Raw genomic sequence first — 20,802 nt, 5'->3', positions numbered from 1 at the left:
GTGACTTGGACCTATCTGGGCCCTACGGCCTTTAGGGTCCAAGAATAAGAATGCTTATGGATCGGGCTTGGACGTATATTTGAATCCACAAGACCTGTTTAGTTTTTTAATTCAAAAATATTGTTAAAATATCTAAAAAAACTCTTAAATTATTTTAAAAAAATTTAAATAATTTTTTATTTTTTGTTATGATCAATCAAGCTTTTTATTTTATTTTGAGTCAAATAAATATTAATAATTAATTAATTATTATTAATTAAAATAATATTTGTTATTTTTATATCACGTGGTACTAGAATAATATATTATCATATCATAATTGACGATAACGTAATATATTGATATGATATTTTTCACCTCTCATATCAGTGTCACGTGCACTTTAAATGACATGCTTTTGATAACAAGCTTGAACCTATTAGCAAGCTTCTGAAAGGCTTTTAATAGTTTCGATCTATTTTTTTTTAAATATGCAACTTTAATAAAATTGTAATCAAAAATAAATTGAAGTTAAGAGAAAATTAAGATTACTCATAAATTATTAGAACTTGTAAAGAATATTAATGGAGACTCAGTTGTGCATCTTAGGTTAAAGTTGGAAAGAATACAAGACACTCGAACTCTTGATCACATCAATCATTTTGTATGCCCTAATATGAGGTCACAAACACCAATTAATTATGTTTCACCTTTAAATCATTTCTCTTTTTCGTGAACAAATATATTTTTAAGAAAAAAAATTTCGATACTTGAGTGCGATAAAATTAATATGTATTCATATTGTACTCATTTCATGATGATGATGATAAACCATTGAAGAAATTATTTCATCACTAAATCACATGTACTTGTTATTAAATCGAATATTCCAATACAACGAATTAATATGCCAAAGTACGCTGGCATGCATGAGTCATGGACTCGTAGCTTAGTGTTTTCGTGACGATGAACCCTTGAAGAGGATATTTCATCGCCTGATTTTGATAACGATAAGGCTACGATGAAGGCCTTTCATTGCGTAGCGTGAAGGGAAAAACAAAAATGGCCCATGACCTTGCCAGGCACGACCACCACGCTACAAAATGACACGAATATGCTGGGTCATGGCCTGGACTAGGCACCATCTTTTCTCTGAAAACGATTGTAGAGCATGAGCTACATGTTCCTGCTTCAGCAATGACATTTCACTATATTTCTGCATATGCCACCTACTTTGTCCTCCCTTCCTCACTCAATAATTTCATTGGACGAGATATGGTACAGTAAGTTTAGTATAAGAAAATTACACACTGTCATGAATTTATGTTTTTAACTTAAAAAACATATTTAGTAGATGATAGAAAGATCATATATATATATATATATATATATATATATAAGATTTATTTTATTTTTTTATTGACGTGTGATTCATTATATTTTATCTTACTTAATTATGTAACGCATTCGTTACATTAGCTCTACTCTTAAAGAAAAAAGAATCTTACATTAGTTGAGATCTACTTTAACTTTTGTATTTTTCATGAAGACCTCACATCAATAAAAATTTAAGTTTTTTTTCATTTAACTTGTCACATATCCACGTTCCAATCTAAAAACATACTTAATATTGAAAAACTTATATTTATATACTTAAAATTCACTCTATTTTTTACTGAAATGAAATCCCTGACAAACAATTTTAAAAGAGAGTCATTTTTATGCTATTTAACATCATTGATAAGAGATTATATAGCTTTAGGTAACTTTTACCTACAGTTGTTGTAATTTTTACCTCTTTTTCTTGTGACATTTTGAGTTTTTTCACAATTAGCATATGAGTGTCTGTTTTCTTTTCTTTTTAATTAATTTATTATAAATAAGTTCAATTCTCACAAGGATATTTTTAGATATAAATAAAAAAGTTAATTTTAAATTAAAATATGAACAAAAATTATTAATAAAGTAATAATCGAAAAACCAAAAGTTATCTATTAAATGTTAATTAAAAAAATAATTATCACAAAATACTACGTGAAAAATTTGAAATCTTAAGAGAAGTAGAGTTTAACTTTAATTTTTGTTAAGTCTTGACAACTAGATATATGGTTTTGATGGCTAAGTAGAAATGGTCTTCCTCATCTTATAACTTGATGCAAAGCAAACCTAAATCCAAACAGACAAGTTCAAGGCCCTGCTCAAACTGCTGCAGAAAAGTCTACTGATGTTTCCTTCTGGACCCCATGCTTATTCATATTCCAAACTTATGCCTTTTTGCATTGAAGAAGGTAAGCTGATATGCTGATAAATGTAGGTAGAAGAAGAGGTTTAGGCTGAAAACCTCTCTGTCGAACTTGTATTTATCAATACTTTAATTGTGTACATTGAATCAAGATTTGCGAATTGTAGCCAAGGGATTGAGCAGCAAGGCAAAACCTGGATGAGAAATAGTCTGGAAACAGAAGACTTTTATGAGACAAAAACAAACGGGTTTTAGGAAAGGTTTTCACACGTCTCTTGCAACGTCGAAACAACTGGTTTGGACTTAGGACTTTCGGATTCATCCGTGATAGAGGGGAGGAGGAGCGCCTTGGGGCCCTTGCTTCGGACAATCAATTTGTCATATCAGAAAGGGACTAGCCGTGACCCACACCAAACATCCGGTCCATCCCACCCCCGGGGAGAGTGTCTAACCCCCGCAACGCGGCTTTGTGTTAATTTTCTGAGGCTGGGAATTGTTGCTCTGAAACCCGCATAGTCAACCATTTTGATACATACACCACGGTTCTCATAGCAAAAAATGAAAGACATAATAAAAACATTTTTTAAATTAAAAATATGAATCAATAATAAATAGTATCAAAATAAATTCAATTCTTTAATAACATGAGGTATATTAAAATTGAAATAAATTCAAACTAAAATACACTTTTTCTTTTTTATAAGTAATGAGTAAGGGTGATTAAAATCAAACAAAATTAATTATTTATCCAAATTAAATGTGATTTAGGTAAAACGATTCAGTTTAATTATTTTATTTGATCAATTGGTCCAAAATATTTGATTTAATTGATTTTTTGATCAATTCTCTATTTTAAAGTTTTTAGACCAATCCATCCTAATAATTCAACTAATTTTTTATATTTTTTATTAATATATAAAATATTTTTATATATATTAAAAAATTAATAATACATTTAATTAATATATATTTAAAATATATTAATTTATTATATATACGTATACAAATCATAACTATAGTAATTTAATTTTAATTATATTTATTTATTTATAAATCTACATTAATATTAAATTATAATTTATATATTTTAAATTATATAACTTATATATTAATAGTATAATATATGATTGTAAATATCTTACATATTTATATATTGCAATTATTACACCTTAATAATGTTTCATAATATAAAATGTTATGAATATATATATAATTGTATAAACATTACATATATATTTAATTTAGACATAAAATCATTATAACTTATAATAAACTTTATTTATATAATTACACTTAATAATCTCATTAATTATCACCTTAATTTTTACAACATATTATTTATAATTAGTTATTATTTATATAAACTTTGATATAAAACATTATAACATATAAATTTTGTTATTAATTTCATATATATAATAAAGTAATATATTATATATATACATATATTTAATTTATACATAAGCATTACTATAACTTATAATAAATTTTATTTTTATTATTACTCTTAATAATTTTATTAGTTATCGTCTTAATTTTTATAACATATTATTTATAATTAATTATTATTTATATAAATTTTGACATAAAAATTAAAATATTATAATATATAAGCTATATCATTAATTTCATATATATAATAAAGTAATACATTATATATATTTTATAATTATAAATGAAATTTATAAATTTTAATATTATAATTTGTAAAAAAATAATAAAATTTTGATCCATTAATTAAAATCAAATCGATTAAATTAATTCTATATTTGATCGATTTAATTTTTTTATATTTAATCAATTTTGATTAATTTATTAAAAATATTTAATTTATTTAATTTTTAGATATAATGAACTAAATTACCCAATTCACTTATTTGTTCATCCTAATAACAAGGGCATTATACAATTCGTTTAGTTAGAATGTTACGAACCCTAAACTTGTAAGAACTTGAGAGATGCGTAGTAATCTTCCTTTCGTGTTTCGTCTTTCTTTGGGTTTTCTGGCGTCGTGCCTTTTCGCGAGTCATTTCATTTCTTTTGAAAATTCAAAGACACAGCTGTAGCAGTGTATGATTTATTTGGAAGTTTCCAGCCAAGGACTAAGCATGGAAACTACTGTTACAATGTCAACTCGCGTTCAGGAATAATAAAATGATTGTGAAACTTCTGAAAATTACAATCTTTCGAGAAAACGATTGAGAAAAATACATTGACAGGACTTTTTGTACCTTGTCAAAACGTGAAACCAAACTCGCGTGGGGGGCAGATCAGACAATATGGTCATCAATCATTCACAGAATGCTCTTTCCTGTTTTCAATGGTGGGCAAGAAATTAAATTAAATTAAATTTAATCATGATAATCATGTTTAAATGAATTTTTTTATATCATACCGTGTATGACAATAGTAATAAACCTATTTATATAAGTGTTTGAAATTATAATCCGTTTAATTAGTGATTTATTGTTATGTTTATTTAAATATTTATTAATATTTTATCTAAACATGATACAACAACATAAATTCTCAAAAATAATAAAACAGAACGTGAATTAGCTAAGCATGGACTTTCGACCCATCCGATCCACGGTAACGACAAATGGATTTTCACTTTTATGTTCTCCTCGCAATGAATTAATTTCTTTCCAAAAGAAAAAGATCCTCCAGGAAAGAATTGTCAACAATGGAGGACTTTGGAATAAATATGAACTCGCAGATTCATAGAAATATAAGCCCAGAAAAGAAGGGGAAGACAAATCGAAGAAGTCATACAAATAAAATATATATTTTAGAAAACTTGAAGGCAGTCCAAACCCTAAACAGCTGCTGCTTTACTTTTAAGCAAGATATGCCATTGGATTAGAGACATTGCCTCGCCATATGTCCCCACATGGCCAGATAAGAGTCAAAGATCACTCTCAACAGTAACCTTCCGCACATTTTACAGTGGAAAAAAAACAAAGGACCTTTTTCTATTGAAACAGGCAAGAAATCAGGAGGATTTGGATACAGAATCCTTTCCCAATATTGTAACAAGATGCAATCATGCAAACCAAAGGTAAAACCCAGAAAATAAAAATATCAATCAAACAAAAAACGGATATAATTCGATAAATTATGGATAAATTTATTATTCGAAAGTGATGATATGATAACTAAATTTTTTACTTAGTCATGGCAAAATTGACCAGAATGGCTTTGTTTATCCATCATGGTAGTCTCTATTAAAAACTTGAAGATTTGGGAAGGGTTCGTGGTCAATTCAATGAGGTATTCTTATGTAAATTTAAAATTAAATAGAGATTCTATAATGCTGGATATAAGCTGTTTATTCAGCTTATGTGTAAAGTATAAAGAAAGAAAGTGAGAGATATTTAATAAAGCCTTTTTCCTTGCTAGAGTTAGAAGCTTGGAAAAGATTCCAAATCGTAGGGTCCAAAATGTGAACGGAGATTGCACATGGAAAAGAATTTAGGTCAAATGCGATCGAAATCTTCTACAGAAATTCTCCACACTCTTTCTCTTTTTCTCTGGCTGATTTTTTCGGAAATTAAGATAAAAATTTTGATTTTAAACTGTCTTGTATCATAATATGAAAATTTTTTATAATATAAAAATAAAAATTTATGTGAAATAAATTTATATAATAATATAAAAATTAATATAAAACATTTTAAAAAATCAACAAAAAATAAAAAAACTAAATAATAAAATAAAATTATATGGACATTGGCCATGTGGGGAAGGGCGGAATGGGCCCTTTAGAATAGATGCCTTTACGTCAATGGAGGTCACTTGCTTACCTAATTCTGACGTTGCTTTTTTCTTTCATTAACAAAATAATTTCCTCACGCCCTACGTGAACTTTTTTTTTTTATTTAAAATGAAAAAAATAAAAAATTTGTTATTGTATTTGTTAATTAAATATTATGAGTTAAATATTTATTTACTTTTTCCTTATAAATATCTTTTATGCTTCTAAACATATTTATCTGCAATTGATAAAATTATGATATAATGTTTTAAAAAGTTTTTAAATTATTTGAAAAAAATAAATAAATAAATATTTTTTATTATATTTAATGAAATCTCTATAAGTATTTTAAGTCAAACAATTGCTCATGATTAATAATTTATTAATTATTATTAGTTAAAATTATTATTTATTGTTTTATGATGATGTTGCATTAGAGTGACATGGATGTGAATAGGAAAAAATATTATATAATCATATTATTGTATTATATCATCGTCTATTACAATATATCAACATATCATGTTGACACCTATAACATAAATCAATAAAAGTATTTTAATTAATAATAGTTAATCAATTATTAGTTATAAAGATTTATTTAATTTAAAATAAAAAATTGAATTAAACTTATAAAAATTTATTTAAAATTTTTGAATAATTCAAGATTTTTTAAATATTATATACTTAAACTTATCATAAATATATATGAAAAAAATAATATCTCTAAATTAGATATTTGCTCTGTATGTAGATTTTTTTTATGTATGTTTAAAAATAACACATGTTCAATTTTTTAAAAATAAAAATTACTCTTGATGAGAGAAAAAAATTTATGAGAAAAGATTAAGAAGAAAAAAGGAAAAATAATGTCCCAAACATATAGTATGAATATTTTAATGAAATAATTAATAAAATAATAGCAATAAAAAAATAGTTAGATTTTAATAAAAACACAGAGGGACATAATTGAGAACTTGAATAGCTGTTAGTGGAAAGGTGGCAAGAGGTGAATTAGAAGTAAAGCAAAATTTCTAATTGTACGCAGCACGTGCAACATGTTTTTAGAAAAAGTTATGTCTTCACATTTATATGGTTTCCATTTATGTTTCCCAACCCAAATTTAATATCAAAAAAGTAGAAGTTTAACTAACATTTTACCAACCGGTTTCAATTTTCAAGCCAACCTGCCTGTCCAGAATTAAAAAGTTCAGTATGAGTAAATGTTCACACGAAAATGATATCATCTTTATCCATCAAAAATTACCAAAAAAGGATCCCACCAAATGGTAATTTCATTCTAACAAAATAATAATAATAATAATAAAAATAAATTTCATTAAATAGTATAAAAAATATAAATTAAATTTCGTTTCAATGATATACACGTATATAATATATTATTAGGTATAAAGTTATTTGATAAGGATAAAGATGCATGCATAATTAGTCTATTTTCATGATGTGTAATATAATGTCTAAATTTATTTAAATAATTATATTTAAAAAAATTAAATTTTTATATTTAAAATTTAAAATTATTTCAATTTATATGACTTATGAAAATCAAAATAAAATAAAATAAAAGTTTTTACCATTAAATCACATTTGTTTTTTTTTAATCTTTCTTACTTCAAAATCAAGTATATCTATATTTTTATCTGTATTAATTTAATTCTAAACTCTTTCTAAAGTAAATAATGATATCTACTTATTTTATTTTAATTTCCCATCAAACTAAGTCAAAGGGAATTATTACATCAGAAGAGATAACATTAATTATTTATTAAAAAATAAAAAAGAAAGACAAATTTCCATTGGGATAATTCAGGAAAGTAAATTAAAGAAAACAAAAACAAAAAGCGCGCATCAGTTGAGGTTGACTTTTAGACGGAAAGGGCCGGTGGACTTAAATCGAAAGAAGGGAGAATTTAGTCATTTTACGTAAGGGATGAATTTCTGACAGAAGATATAAAAGAAAGAGGTGGCAATCTTCAGTCATTACTCCATCAGCACCAAGCCAAAGCCAAGCCGAGTCGATTTGCCTTTGTGGGGTGCACACGTCGTGGCTGAGGCCAAGTCCCCGATCACGCGTTTGTCGTGTCTCGTCTCTCTCCCACATCCTCCTCAAAGCCAAAAGAGACCCAAACTCCAGTTTATTCTCCGAGCTTTCCTTCTCTCTGTTTCTTCTTCTTCTTTTTTTTAAAAGAATTTTCTGGTTATTCTCAGCTAAGAATTTAGTTCTCTTTCCAACTTGAAACTTTTCAAACAGCTTAACCGGCAAAACCAACCAAAGCTCCACGTAAGCGAAACAAAATTCCAATCCAACCAGAGCCGTTTTTAAGTTCCCTTTCTTCTTTTAGGATCTGAGAAATTATCATGGCTCGTTAAATTTGATAACTCATATAAAAGAAAAAGAAAGAAGAAAGAGAGTGGTATTGGATTTTTTTTTTCTTTGGGTTTCATTTTCGTGAAGTATTAGTCTCTCTCTGATGGGCAACTGCTTATTTTCTTCTACTAGAGTCGATTCCAGCCAAAGCCCCCATGCAACTTCTGGTAACCATTTCTTTCCTTTACAACTTTCTTTTGATGGGTGTCTGTTGTTTTGGTGGATTATTGTTTTTGCTGAAATTTTTTGATGGTTTTTTTAGATATAAAGGTTCTATTTTTATGTTGGATTTGACTTTCTTGTTTGGTATTCTTTTGGGGGTTTATTATCCTTATTAATTACATTCATTTTATCCTTTCTGGTATTGTTGTCCCCGGGCTTTAGTTCTGGTTCAAGGTATAGAGAGAGCTGCTCAAAGTTAGATTCTTGAGACTGTTCTTAGATTTCCTGAGTTTGAGTGTGAGCCTTTGTGTTGGGACTAGATCCATTTCACTTGAAACTATTTGATTCTGGATGGTGCTCCCTTTTCGATGAATTTTTAATGAGTTTCATTGTGCAAACTAAAAGAAAGTGTAAGCTTGGCTGACAAATTTTCTATTATAATTTTTGGAGACTTCATGTCAATATGAATATTTGCGGTTCATACAGAGAAAAGATATACAAATCTATGTTTTGAAGAAAATGGAAATGGTATGCACAATAACATGTAGGTGCTTGGAGTTCTATGACTTATGCATAATCTGTGAATTTTTTGCCTAATGATTGTTGCAGGGTTTTAAATCAGGGATGTCTATGTGGCAAACCTCTATTGAAATAAAATTGTTTGGTTAACCAGGTCTATTGTGAATTCACCATCACCATGTAGTGAGGATCAACAAATTAATATCTAAGCCCCCAATGATATTTGATGATCTATATTAAGCTAGATGGAAAAGAAGGTTGCTTCTAAAAAATAGGCAAAGTTCCATATGGAAATAAAATAATGTGCTTTGCCATACTACATGTTCCATATATGAAAATGCATACAGCACTCTGTTCTCCATTTAATAACCAGAACTCGGGAACTTGTTTTTCTCTTCCCAGCATCAGGTGGCTCAAGAATTTCCAGCAAAACCAGTCGTTCTTCAGCTCCTTCAAACCTGACAATCCCGTCTTTCAGTGATACAAGCAGTTCTGGATGTCTTCCTACACCAAGGACTGAAGGAGAAATATTGTCATCCCCCAATTTGAAACCTTTCTCCCTCAACGAGTTGAAGAATGCCACCAGAAACTTTCGTCCTGACAGTCTTCTTGGTGAAGGTGGTTTTGGTTATGTTTTTAAAGGATGGATTGATGAACACACCTTCTCTGCTGCAAAGCCAGGATCAGGAATGGTTGTTGCTGTCAAGAAGCTTAAACCTGAAGGGTTTCAAGGCCACAAAGAGTGGTTGGTAGGTTTTGTTTCTATAACATCTTCATCTATTTATTTATTCTTTTGCTTTTCCTTGATCTTTTTTTTGGGGCAATATTAACTGATAGCCAGTTGATTTCAGACGGAAGTTGATTATCTTGGCCAACTTCATCATCAAAATCTGGTTAAGTTGATTGGATATTGCTTGGAGGGTGAGAACCGACTTTTGGTCTATGAGTTCATGCCTAAAGGAAGCTTAGAGAATCATCTTTTTAGAAGTAAGTATCACATCCGATGAATTTTTTCAGAGAATCATCTTTTTTAAAGTATTTTGACCCATTAATTGATAAGGTTTTTGGAATCCAATTCCATTGTATTATATGTAGTTACTCTCTGGAAATTTATTTTTACAATCAAATAGTTGTGTCGAAACATAAAAAGGGAAGCCTCCATATTGTGGAAAACGACCCAACAATAGAAGATCTGCATATTGTGGAACTACTTGAGTATTCTGTAACCTTTGATGCTATGTCTTGTTTCACAGGAGGGCCACAGCCACTTTCTTGGGCAGTAAGGCTTAAGGTTGCCGTAGGTGCTGCTAGAGGGCTTTCTTTCCTTCATGATTTAAAATCCCAAGTCATATATCGCGATTTCAAAGCTTCTAATATTCTACTAGATGCGGTATGCTGAGTAAAGAAAAGGAATACTTTTGTGCCTTTCAGTAATATGTCTAATTTATATGTATTATAGATTTTGTATATGTTACCGATGCTAATAATCCATTGGATGCAGGAATTCAATGCTAAACTTTCTGATTTTGGATTGGCCAAGGCAGGGCCTACTGGTGATAGGACTCATGTGTCGACTCAGGTCATGGGTACTCATGGCTATGCAGCACCTGAATATGTTGCTACAGGTATGAGATTTAGTGAAATTCCCATATTAATGCTTGCTGTTTTTGAAGCTTGCTCATATGTTCTTAGTTATCTTAATTTGTTATTGGAGATATTTGTTGCTCAACAAAGTTTATCTTATCATAAATCTGAGAAGGTGCTTGCTTTACATAGTTGTTTAAGATAAGAAAGGTTCAAAATGACTGAGAAGGAAACTTATCATGGTTGAACCTGAAAGTTCATATGCTTTTATCTGCAGCTACTTCTGATAACTTTCTTACTTGACTCTTTCTTTCAATATTTCATCTCTAGTGGTGGGGAAAAGATGTACCAGATAACAAAAGTTAGGAGTCAGATAGTGGGTCCTTCTAATCATCTAATAATTTTTCCAATTGCCATGAAGGTATCTAAAGTGAGGCCACTTTTTATCTGGTTCTGTCTTTTATATGCAGTGCCTTGGGTCCAAAAATATGATGCTTAGTCAAGTCAAAGCAACTTTTTTCTGGGTTCTATCTTTTATATGCGAACTGTTTGTCCTGCGAATAGTAGGCACTAAGATACAATATGTTGTCTGTGAGATGGTACTCCACTAAATGAAGCTTCCGTATTTAAATTGTCAGAAATTACATATAATGAAGCTTTGATTGTTGAACAGGTCGATTGACTGCTAAGAGTGATGTATACAGCTTTGGAGTTGTGCTGCTTGAACTATTGTCTGGACGACGTGCTGTTGATAAAACAAAAGTTGGTGTGGAGCAGAATCTAGTAGACTGGGCAAAACCATATTTGGGTGACAAGAGAAAATTATTTCGAATTATGGACACTAAGTTGGGGGGGCAGTATCCCCAGAAAGGTGCTTATACAGCTGCTACCCTTGCTTTACAGTGTCTAAGTAGTGAAGCTAAACTCAGGCCTCGAATGTCAGAAGTTTTGGCAGCACTGGAGCAGCTTGAAGCCCCTAAAAATGCATCCAAGCACCCTCATTCAGAACAGCAGCCAGTTCCACTTCCTGTTCGGAAATCTCCAATGAGGCATCATCGTTCTCCTATGAATCTTACACCCAGTGCATCTCCATTACTGGCTCATAGGCAATCTCCACGAGTATATTGATTCCATCTGTAAATTTCCTATGTGTATGTATATCTTTTTTGTTGCTGATAAAAATGTAATTTTGAGCTTGCTTTTTTGATGCAATTTTTGCATTTCATATAACACCACCTCCTTTTGTTTGGTGAGGATTGGAGTTTCTCATTGTGGTAGTCAGCTTCTTTCATTATTGTATCGGCATATTAATCTTAACCTTCTTCCATTCCATGAATTCTGGTCCTTATCTGTATGTGTATATGAAATTTGTTGCAAATGCATATCAGTCATATTATAGAATATGAATTTGCTTAGTGGTTAGCTTTCATGTAACATGAGTTGGGCCATCGTCATGAAACAAATTTTTCAATAACGAAGAAGATTACTCTTAAGAAATTGCAAAACTTGCTATCCAGATTAAGAAATGAAGTTTTTAAGGATGGCTTTGGTAGCTCAGCAATTTGACCGAAAAGGAAAATTACATAAGGCATCTGCTTAACAACTTGGTAACTTTGTTAAAAGATGAGTGCCCGTCTACATCTATGGTACTTGGATAATCCAATTGAGTTCAAATTGCTTAACAACATGTTTCGCTGCAATTGTTCTAAATCTGCAAGTACTTCTGACATTGTGGGTCGGTCCTTGGGGTCTGAGCTAAGGCATTGCCGGCTGATTGTGGCAAATTTATGAGCTTCGTCCATCTCGATGTTCCTTGCTATTCTCTTGTCGATGATGTTACGCAGTTCCATTTGGTTGCTTAGATGTGGTTTAGCCCACACAGGCAGATCCCTGGTAGTGCCGTCAGCATATTTCTTGACTGCAACACAGCCAGACAGTATTTCCAGAAGCACAACCCCAAAACTGTATACGTCAGTTTTTACCGTCAAATGCCCTGTGAAGTGCATAAAATTTAGCTCAATATGAAACTCTCTCTGCCTTTAGGATGGTAAGCTGAGAAACGTACCTGTTTTAAAGTATTCAGGGGCGAAGTATCCTCTCGTGCCAAGGATCCTTGTGCTAACGTATGATTGGTCGTCGAGGGGTCCGAACCTAGCCAGTCCAAAATCTGACAGTTTGGGATTGAAATCCTGCAGTGCGACCCTCATAGCTTTTCATATTTACAAAAATGAATACTTTGTGCAGTGAGGATCCATGCAACGGTTTGAGGATAAAATGCTAATTAGTGCATGTGTAAATATCAGAAGCATAGGAAATCAGAATCATGGTAGAAACTTACAGCATCAAGAAGGATATTGGAAGCTTTGAGGTCACGGTGAATGACTGGTTTGGCACGAGTGTGAAGGTAATCTACTGCCCTTGCTGCTCCAACAGCTATCTTGATTCTTCTACTCCAGTTTAGCTCTGTATCATTTTCTGAATGTCATCACAGCTTGTTCATGTTAGTTACATTATTATTTGTCTGTGGCGGAGGAATTACAGTGTTGTGCTTTACCGCTTGAGAGATGGGCATCCAAGCTTCCCTTGCACATGTACTCATAAACCAAAAGTCTGTTATCTCTCTTGTAGCAATACCCCACGAGCGTCACGACGTTTGGATGATTGAATGTGCTCAAAAATCTCAGTTCATTCTGCGCTCTCAACAAAAATATAGTTCTCAGATTGCAGAGAAAAGAGAGGAAGTGAGACAAATTTGATCAGAACAAGACCTTCCATTGTTCATCGCCCTGCACCCCTCTTCTTCCAAGCTTCTTGATAGCAACTGCCCTGCCAGTGTTTGGCTTTGCTGCATCCATGCTGCTTATATTTATGTACCCTAAATACACACCTCCAAAACCACCTTCTCCAATTAAATTCTCCTCACTGAATTTCTGGGTGGCAGCCCTCAAGACACTGTAACAAAAGCTGTTGATGTTTCGGGCAGGAACCCATCCGACCTTTTTCACCTTTGAAACTGGCCAGTCTCTCGGATTTGTTGGAAAACCCTGCTTTTTATTCCTCCTTTGCACTTTTACAAAGGAAATGGAGCATGTTGCTGTTGTTATATCTCCTTGAGCCAATTGAATTGGTCAAGGAATATATATTGTCATTCAATACATATTTAATCATATAATTATGTGATAAATGTTTTTCTTCATGTTAATTCAATAATCAAGAGTTATTAAGTACTAATTCGATGAAATCCATAAAACATAAAGTTGTTATAATTATGAGATCACTATGCATAAAAGTAATGTCCTCAAAATTATTCCTTGTCATTGTATTGTTAAGACATGATATTGATAATGCTCAAAGACTAACACATATTAAGCCTTCTTACTTGAGAAGTAAGCAATTGATCTTATAAATTGAAATATATGAGACACTTGAAGATAATATATGAGTGCTTATTAAAGAACAAGTTCGCTGAACATGACCTATTATGAGAACTCTATTTGGTATTTCACTCAAGTGTTTATAAAATATGTTTTCATGTAATAGTCATACAACTAGTTTTCAGATTTGAGAAATCAAGTCATCTTGTATGGGGTATAACATATTTTAATTTCACCCTTATAGGTTTAGAGGCGATCAAATGCATAAACAAAATACTTTTGGGTATGTCATGGAGTATGTGAAGGTAAATGAGTGGTCAAAAGAAGATTCATCACCCAAGTAATATGGGGACATGTATCTCACTTGTTCTCAATTCTTGATTAACTTATATAAGATCTTTGGTCAAAGCATGCTGAATTTGAAAAAAGTTAATTTCCTAAATTCATAAGGTTAGTCATGAATTATGAGAATTAATATAAAATGTCATAAGTAAACATCGAACTATACTTAATGACATATCCGAAATATTAGATGAAAGAATTGTATTGCATTGAGATGCTTATTACTAACAGACTTTGTCAAATTCTTTAATTGTCTCTCTAATATTTGGATAACCATGATGTCTTGCTAGATGCCGCTTATGATCTATAAATATAAACTAATTATCAAATTGATATTTAATTAAAATTTATATTTATTGCCAGTATGTTAGAAGCTGGGGTCACACACATTGGACTTAATTGAAATAGATTAAAATAAAGTAAAAAATTAATTAAGTTCATAAGGACTTAATTAGTTTGGATATATAAATATGTTATATTAACAAACTAAAACTCTGAGTCTCTAACTATTTCTAAGTCATTTCATAAAATAAGAAAAGAAAAATAATTTTCTTTGTCTGACAAAATAAAATTTGGTAAGAACTTTTACCTTTTTGTTTTAGAAATAAAACTTACTAATACAAGTAAAAAATTCTACTTTTAAGAAGTTCTTATTTATTCATTGTGTGGATTACGATTAGAAGCCAAACACTTAGGTGATTGAAAATTTGATAAATCATAAAGGCGAAGAAGCAAAAATTTGATTTAATTAATTCTTAATTACGATAAGATATGTGATTCTTAAACTCGTAAGTGTTTATAACTAATTTGAAAATCACAGAAAAAATAAAAATATTAATCTTATAAAATTTAACTGTTTCTTTAATTAAATACTAATTTATTATTTTATTGAGTTATATTTTTAATTTTTTAATTATTTTTATATTTGAGCATGAAATTAAATCTCAATGATTGCAATAGATAAGAAACTCATATTACATTATAGTAACGGGGAATTCAAAAGTTTATACCTTTACATGAATATGAAGAAACATGCCTGCTTCTATCTTGGAGTGTTGCACCACATTGTTCATCTTTACTAGGTTTTGCTGCATCAGGAATGAAAAACAATATGAACGGATCGTTCATGGTTAAAAACAGCTCTAAAAGAAGAAGAAAGACGCAATGACAGATTAGAAATTGCATAAACCAGACGAAGTCCGTTGTTGAACTGATGATGTAGAGATCTTCTTGGCACCAGAAATATGGATGGCATCAACTCCTTGAAAGAGATGAAAACAGAGAACTAATATTTCAAATTTGCAAAAAAGAAAAAAAAACTTCTTCAAGCCTACAATATTTTCCAATCGAAAATTTTTTACGGACAAAAGAAAAACGAGAGACAAAACCAGTTGGTGGATGAGCTGGTTTAGGCTGCGGATAGTTGAGGTCCTGAGTTTTCTTCCTGAGGCAATTTCCCATTATCAACCCCAACTGATGAAGATTGAACTTAGAAGAAGCCTTGGTTGATGAAAGGCATTGGAACCATGGAATCTGTACCAATGCTCTTGTAATGAACAATGGGTATTAGCAGACATGGTAATCTTAGTACCTAGTTAAAGCTGGTCTGATGAAACAACCTATGAACATTGTTTAGAATAGTACAAGTTTCAATCAGAAGAACAAAACAGCTTTAGCGGTAATTTCAAAGCTTTGGAATGAGGGATCACATCTATCCAAAACTAGATAAAAACCAATGCGTGATCAAAAAGAAAAGAACAAAAAATGAGTTGTTAGATCAAATTCACATCATTATCAAATTAAATATTTGTTTTTTTATTTCTTTATAAGGGAATTCAATGAAGAACTTATCCATTTTTCTTCCAGATGTAGAAATTTGTTGCAGCAAAAAAAAAAAAAGAAGGGTCTTCATATTTGCATTTGTGCTAATGCATTTCCCTTGACTAAAAGGAGTGGGAAATGGAGACATTATCATAGATCGGGATAAGAGCAGCCCAGCCCACTATCTAAAGTTCCAAACACCCACTTTGGGAAAGTTGTGCTAATAAGGAAAAAGTTTTAAACAGAAAGAAAAATCCATAAATATTTCCGGTTTTCAGTTTTAACAGCATCGACTTGGCGCGACGGGCTAGAAGGAATCAGTCTGGGTTTTCTTTTTCACTTAGGCCTGGCTATTTGCTAAAGATCGCTTTTTTCTTTCATTTAAAGGGTAATTAACGATCCTTCCTTCAGAATTTCTTCTCATAATTGATACTTGATTCCTGTTCGTTGTTTTGTAGTTTGTTGGACTGTTATTTTTCCCCTTTAAGAATCTTTCTGGTTTAAAAGCTGATCATTTCGATGTGAAATTTCAAGTTGTTTTTTTGATGTGGGCAGTCTTGTTTCATCAATGAATTGCTGAGAAATGATCTGGGTTTCTGCAGGTTTTGAGGATGGTTGAGTATTGAGAGAGAAAGAAAGACTTTTTTTTCCTTCTCTTTTCAGTGTAGAATTGAGGAAAGCTGTTGACTGGGTTGGTTGTAGAAGGATGGTGTTGGTGTTAGCAATAGGGGACCTTCATATTCCTCACAGGGCACCTGATCTGCCTCCAAAGTTCAAGTCCATGCTTGTTCCTGGCAAGATTCAGCACATCATTTGCACTGGCAATCTCTGTATCAAAGTAACCTTACCACTTTTTACTTGAGTCTTTCTTCTTGTTTTCTGGCCATGATGTTAAATGTTTAGAATTCCTTTTATTACCATCTAATTATATTTATTTTTGAAAAGATTTTTATTCCTGTTTATGCTGTTGGGCTTCATTGAATTATCGGCGGTATTACAAAAGTTTCTAGAAAGAACATCTATGCTATCTTGAGTTTCCTTTGGTTTTCTGTTTTTGGTTTTATATGCTTTCCCTTGCGAGTGAGTACCAAGTGATGTCCATGTTGAGGCTGGATGATGAAATAGGGTGGTGACACAATGAAGATCAGCTGCTGTAATTATCTGATGTGTATCATCAGTTGTCATTCTGTGCATTTGTGCAGATTGTAGCTAATGAGTTTAGCCATAGTTTGTCTTATGTAGTAAGTAATGAATTTCTTATTAAGAGCACCAGACCTAGTATCCGTGTTTAATTACAGAACTGAGAAGGCACTAATGTACGAAGCACCTAGTATACTTCGTTTTTGTGCTGGAAACTTATTCTCTTAGAAATTTTAAGTAGTGGAAGTAGATTGTTTATCAATTTCATAACAACTAGTGCAATTTCATTAAGTCTACCAGAAATAATTTCAGTAGCTCTAGTTTAGATGTTTTCATTTTGTGGCCTGAGTTTAACACTTTTGCATGAGGGTTGATGATTTTTCCTTTTATTTTGCCTGCTTTCAGGATGAAACTTCCATTTAACTATCAAATCTCAAAATTTCGATACAACAAGATATTTTCGCTGTAGCATTGTTGAATTGTTTCTGACACTTTTCTTGTATTTCCTTTCTTGCAAGTGCCTGAGATTGTAAGTAAAGTTGCTCTTGTGCATGCTTTTTATGAGCAGGAAGTTCATGATTACTTCAAGAGTCTTTGTCCTGATTTGCATGTTACTCGAGGTGAATGTGATGAAGATTCCCGTTATCCAGAGAACAAAACACTGACAATTGGTCAGTTCAAGCTTGGAATATGCCATGGTCACCAGGTTTTATCTTCCTCATGTCGGTGTTCTTTTATGTTTTGTTTGATCCAACCCTACATTTGAATGTTATTGTTTAGGTTTTCAATGTTGAAATATATGATGAATTTAGATCCTAATTTCCTGTTTGTGTAGTGGCAGTACAGAATAGATTTGGTTCCCAAGTTTTTTACATTTACAAACATATTGAATTTCTTAAATTTGTATTGTTCAAGTGGACAACAAAATTATATCCACTTGAGCATTTGTTTAATCAGAGAGTGATAACGCAATGAAAAATGTGAAGAGCTTTCCAACGTTCCCTTGTTGATGTCATTTCATGTTGGATGCAAGAATAATGTTTGGGATTGACGGGGCACCTTAGAGTGTGTGTGAAGCTATTTTACTGTGTCCTTGACTTGTCTGAACTTTGTTTTATAACGTCTAGTGTACATGTTTAACAGACTGCTAGGTCCTTTCTCTGCAGAGAGAATGTAGGATCCAGGTGTTCCATGGGCAATATGAGATGTGGGAACTTTTCCTAGCTAGTTTTAGATACCCTCTCCAGTATTAGATAGCAGATTTCCGCCCACTGCTCTCAGTCTCCCTGTGAGTGGATGAGCTCCCTGTCCAAGAGCGAAAAAGGAAAAAGCTTTATGCTAGGCAGCCTTCTCAGTTGACCATAGGAGATTATCCTGAATTCGTTTAATGACTAGCTTCTGTCGGTCTGTCCATCTTATTGTTAACAGAGCTTCATTTGATCATACAGAAGTTAGTAATAATTAATACTTTTTTCTTTTTGTTTTCCTTTTAACTTTCAACAGGTCATTCCTTGGGGGGATTTGGATTCACTAGCAATGCTTCAAAGGCAATTGGACGTCGATATCCTTGTAACTGGTCACACCCATCAGTTCAAAGCATACAAGCATGAGGGTGGTGTCGTCATAAACCCTGGCTCGGCCACTGGTGCATATAGTAGTTTCACGTATGATGTAAACCCAAGCTTTGTGCTCATGGACATCGATGGCCTGCGCGTTGTGGTATACGTCTATGAACTAATTGATGGTGAAGTTAAGGTTGACAAAATTGATTTTAAGAAGACCTCCACCACTCGCTCAGCACATTAACCTGTTACTTTGATGATGCTTTAGCTGTTTGGGCATTGCCCTGGGCTATTTGAACCAACTGTGAGAAGTTCCTGGTCTGTTTGAACCAATTGTAGTTAATATAGTAGAGAGGCTTAATTTCTTGTATCTCAATGGGGAAACATGTTTAAAGATTATAGTTTGAGATCAAGTGAAGAATAAATCTCTCTTTTTACCTGCGTTGGTTGTTTGTATATTTATATAATATAATGTATTAATGTTACATTGTTTCAATAAATACTATTTTAAAATGAAAAATTGAATACTAAAATTTGATGATATAAAAAAATAATTATATATAAAAGAAAAATAATGCTGTTAAGGATATAAAAAAATGAAGAAAATGTGTAATAATATATAGGTGTCATTAGATTTGTAGACAAAGTATAGAGATGATGAAAAAGAATTGGGTTTGAATTTTCTTTACTTGATTTATTTTTGTTCTGTTTTTTTTTTCTTTTCAATTTACATATATATATATATATATATATATATATATATATAAAACTTATCCCCTTACCGATATTATAAAATATCTACAACATAATAATTCTCATAAAATATAATTTGTTTTTATTACCAAAACATATTAGATAGAGATGGATCTTAAAGCCCAAAATTTTGATTTTTTTTAATTCATTAGTTATTTTTCTTAAATCCCAAATCTAATATAATTTTATTTTATTTTTTTCATGTTCCATTTTTTTAATGTGTAATAACAAAATTGTAAATAAAAATTATTAAAATTACTAGACAAAGTGATGATAAGATTTTTTTTGTTTGCATTTAAATTTTATTTTTGTGTTAAAACTTACAATAGTTTTGATATAATTTTATGAAAATAAAAATAGAAACAATTTTCTGCTCCTGTCACTTGCAGGTAGGATTTACCTCCCCTAGCACATAGAGGATTTCACCGCTAAGCGATCGCCGCCATTGGCCCCCATAAATATAACTTGGACTGATATTTCCAGTTTCCATTGTGATCCTCCAAAGAAGCCTTTTCCCTTCGAAACTTTCCTCCAATGGCTTCCAATACTTACCAGTGCGATGACCTTCATTACATCGTTTACCAACCTCTGATTGAACCAGAACCCCGTTGCCCCACTCCACGTTCCGTCCAACTCGAGGTCAGCCTTCATTATTGCTTAATCGATCAATTCACCTACCTTGAAGATACAGAACCTTTGCAAGAAACTCTTCGTTTTGATCTCCGTGATTTGAAAAACCATGACCTAGCTTACCAGATTCTTGCTCCCATGTTGAGAAGCCTCGGAGTCAACCCCAGGTCTCCTACATTCAATGCTGTCATCGATGATATCATTCAATATGGACACAGAATCGGAAGCTCGATGTCCGACATGGGAGTAAAGTCTTGCCTTTGTATGTAGACTTATCGGGAACACTTGTGCAACACGTGAACCAGGACGAAGAGTATGAGGAAGAGATAGAAAGAGCGTTGGAAGAATCGACGTCTGAGTTTGAAACAGGCAACTATAACATGGTTCCAGCGAAGGATTCATCGGTCAAGAAGATGCTGAAAAGGGTTCGAGTTGAAGCTGGAAAGTTTGATCAAAAAGGTAGAGAAAATATCAAGAAAAGAATCGTGAAAGGTGATGAGTGCGTGATATGTTTGGAAGAACTTAAAGTTGGATCAGATGCTTCTCAG

The 20,802-nt window shown here is 31.7% G+C and overlaps 3 protein-coding genes across 3 annotated transcripts; 2 read left to right on the top strand and 1 right to left on the bottom strand.

Annotated features, from left to right (window-relative positions):
• The first annotated feature begins 7,974 nt into the window (after window positions 1-7,974).
• Window positions 7,975-11,968, top strand: LOC110428371 (putative serine/threonine-protein kinase PBL3). The gene is made up of 6 exons (XM_021444192.2): window positions 7,975-8,534; window positions 9,451-9,797; window positions 9,900-10,035; window positions 10,302-10,438; window positions 10,550-10,673; window positions 11,306-11,968. The coding sequence occupies exons 1-6, from the start codon at window positions 8,471-8,473 to the stop codon at window positions 11,758-11,760; spliced, it is 1,263 nt and encodes a 420-aa protein (XP_021299867.1). The 5' UTR covers window positions 7,975-8,470; the 3' UTR covers window positions 11,761-11,968.
• Window positions 11,969-12,100: 132 nt separating this feature from the next.
• On the bottom strand, window positions 12,101-15,809 carry LOC110428370 (putative serine/threonine-protein kinase PBL11). Its single transcript, XM_089785630.1, has 8 exons — window positions 15,737-15,809; window positions 15,538-15,609; window positions 15,359-15,436; window positions 13,401-13,699; window positions 13,187-13,322; window positions 12,971-13,107; window positions 12,698-12,821; window positions 12,101-12,625 (listed from the first exon to the last, which is right to left on the bottom strand). Exons 1-8 carry the CDS (start codon window positions 15,807-15,809, stop codon window positions 12,249-12,251), a joined length of 1,296 nt encoding a protein of 431 aa, XP_089641756.1. The 3' UTR covers window positions 12,101-12,248.
• A 590-nt stretch (window positions 15,810-16,399) lies between these two features.
• On the top strand, window positions 16,400-19,310 carry LOC110428241 (vacuolar protein sorting-associated protein 29-like). The gene is made up of 4 exons (XM_021444014.2): window positions 16,400-16,557; window positions 16,772-17,007; window positions 17,878-18,015; window positions 18,813-19,310. Exons 2-4 carry the CDS (start codon window positions 16,876-16,878, stop codon window positions 19,113-19,115), a joined length of 573 nt encoding a protein of 190 aa, XP_021299689.1. The 5' UTR covers window positions 16,400-16,557; window positions 16,772-16,875; the 3' UTR covers window positions 19,116-19,310.
• The last annotated feature ends 1,492 nt before the right edge of the window (window positions 19,311-20,802 follow it).

Source organism: Theobroma umbraticum, unplaced genomic scaffold (assembly GCF_002168275.2).
Source record: "Theobroma umbraticum cultivar Fairchild unplaced genomic scaffold, ASM216827v3 scaffold_31.0, whole genome shotgun sequence".
In the NCBI taxonomy this organism is placed as follows: Eukaryota; Viridiplantae; Streptophyta; class Magnoliopsida; order Malvales; family Malvaceae; genus Theobroma; species Theobroma umbraticum.
The sequence above is the reverse complement of the archived record's forward strand: the minus strand, read 5'-3'. Positions and strand labels throughout refer to the sequence as shown.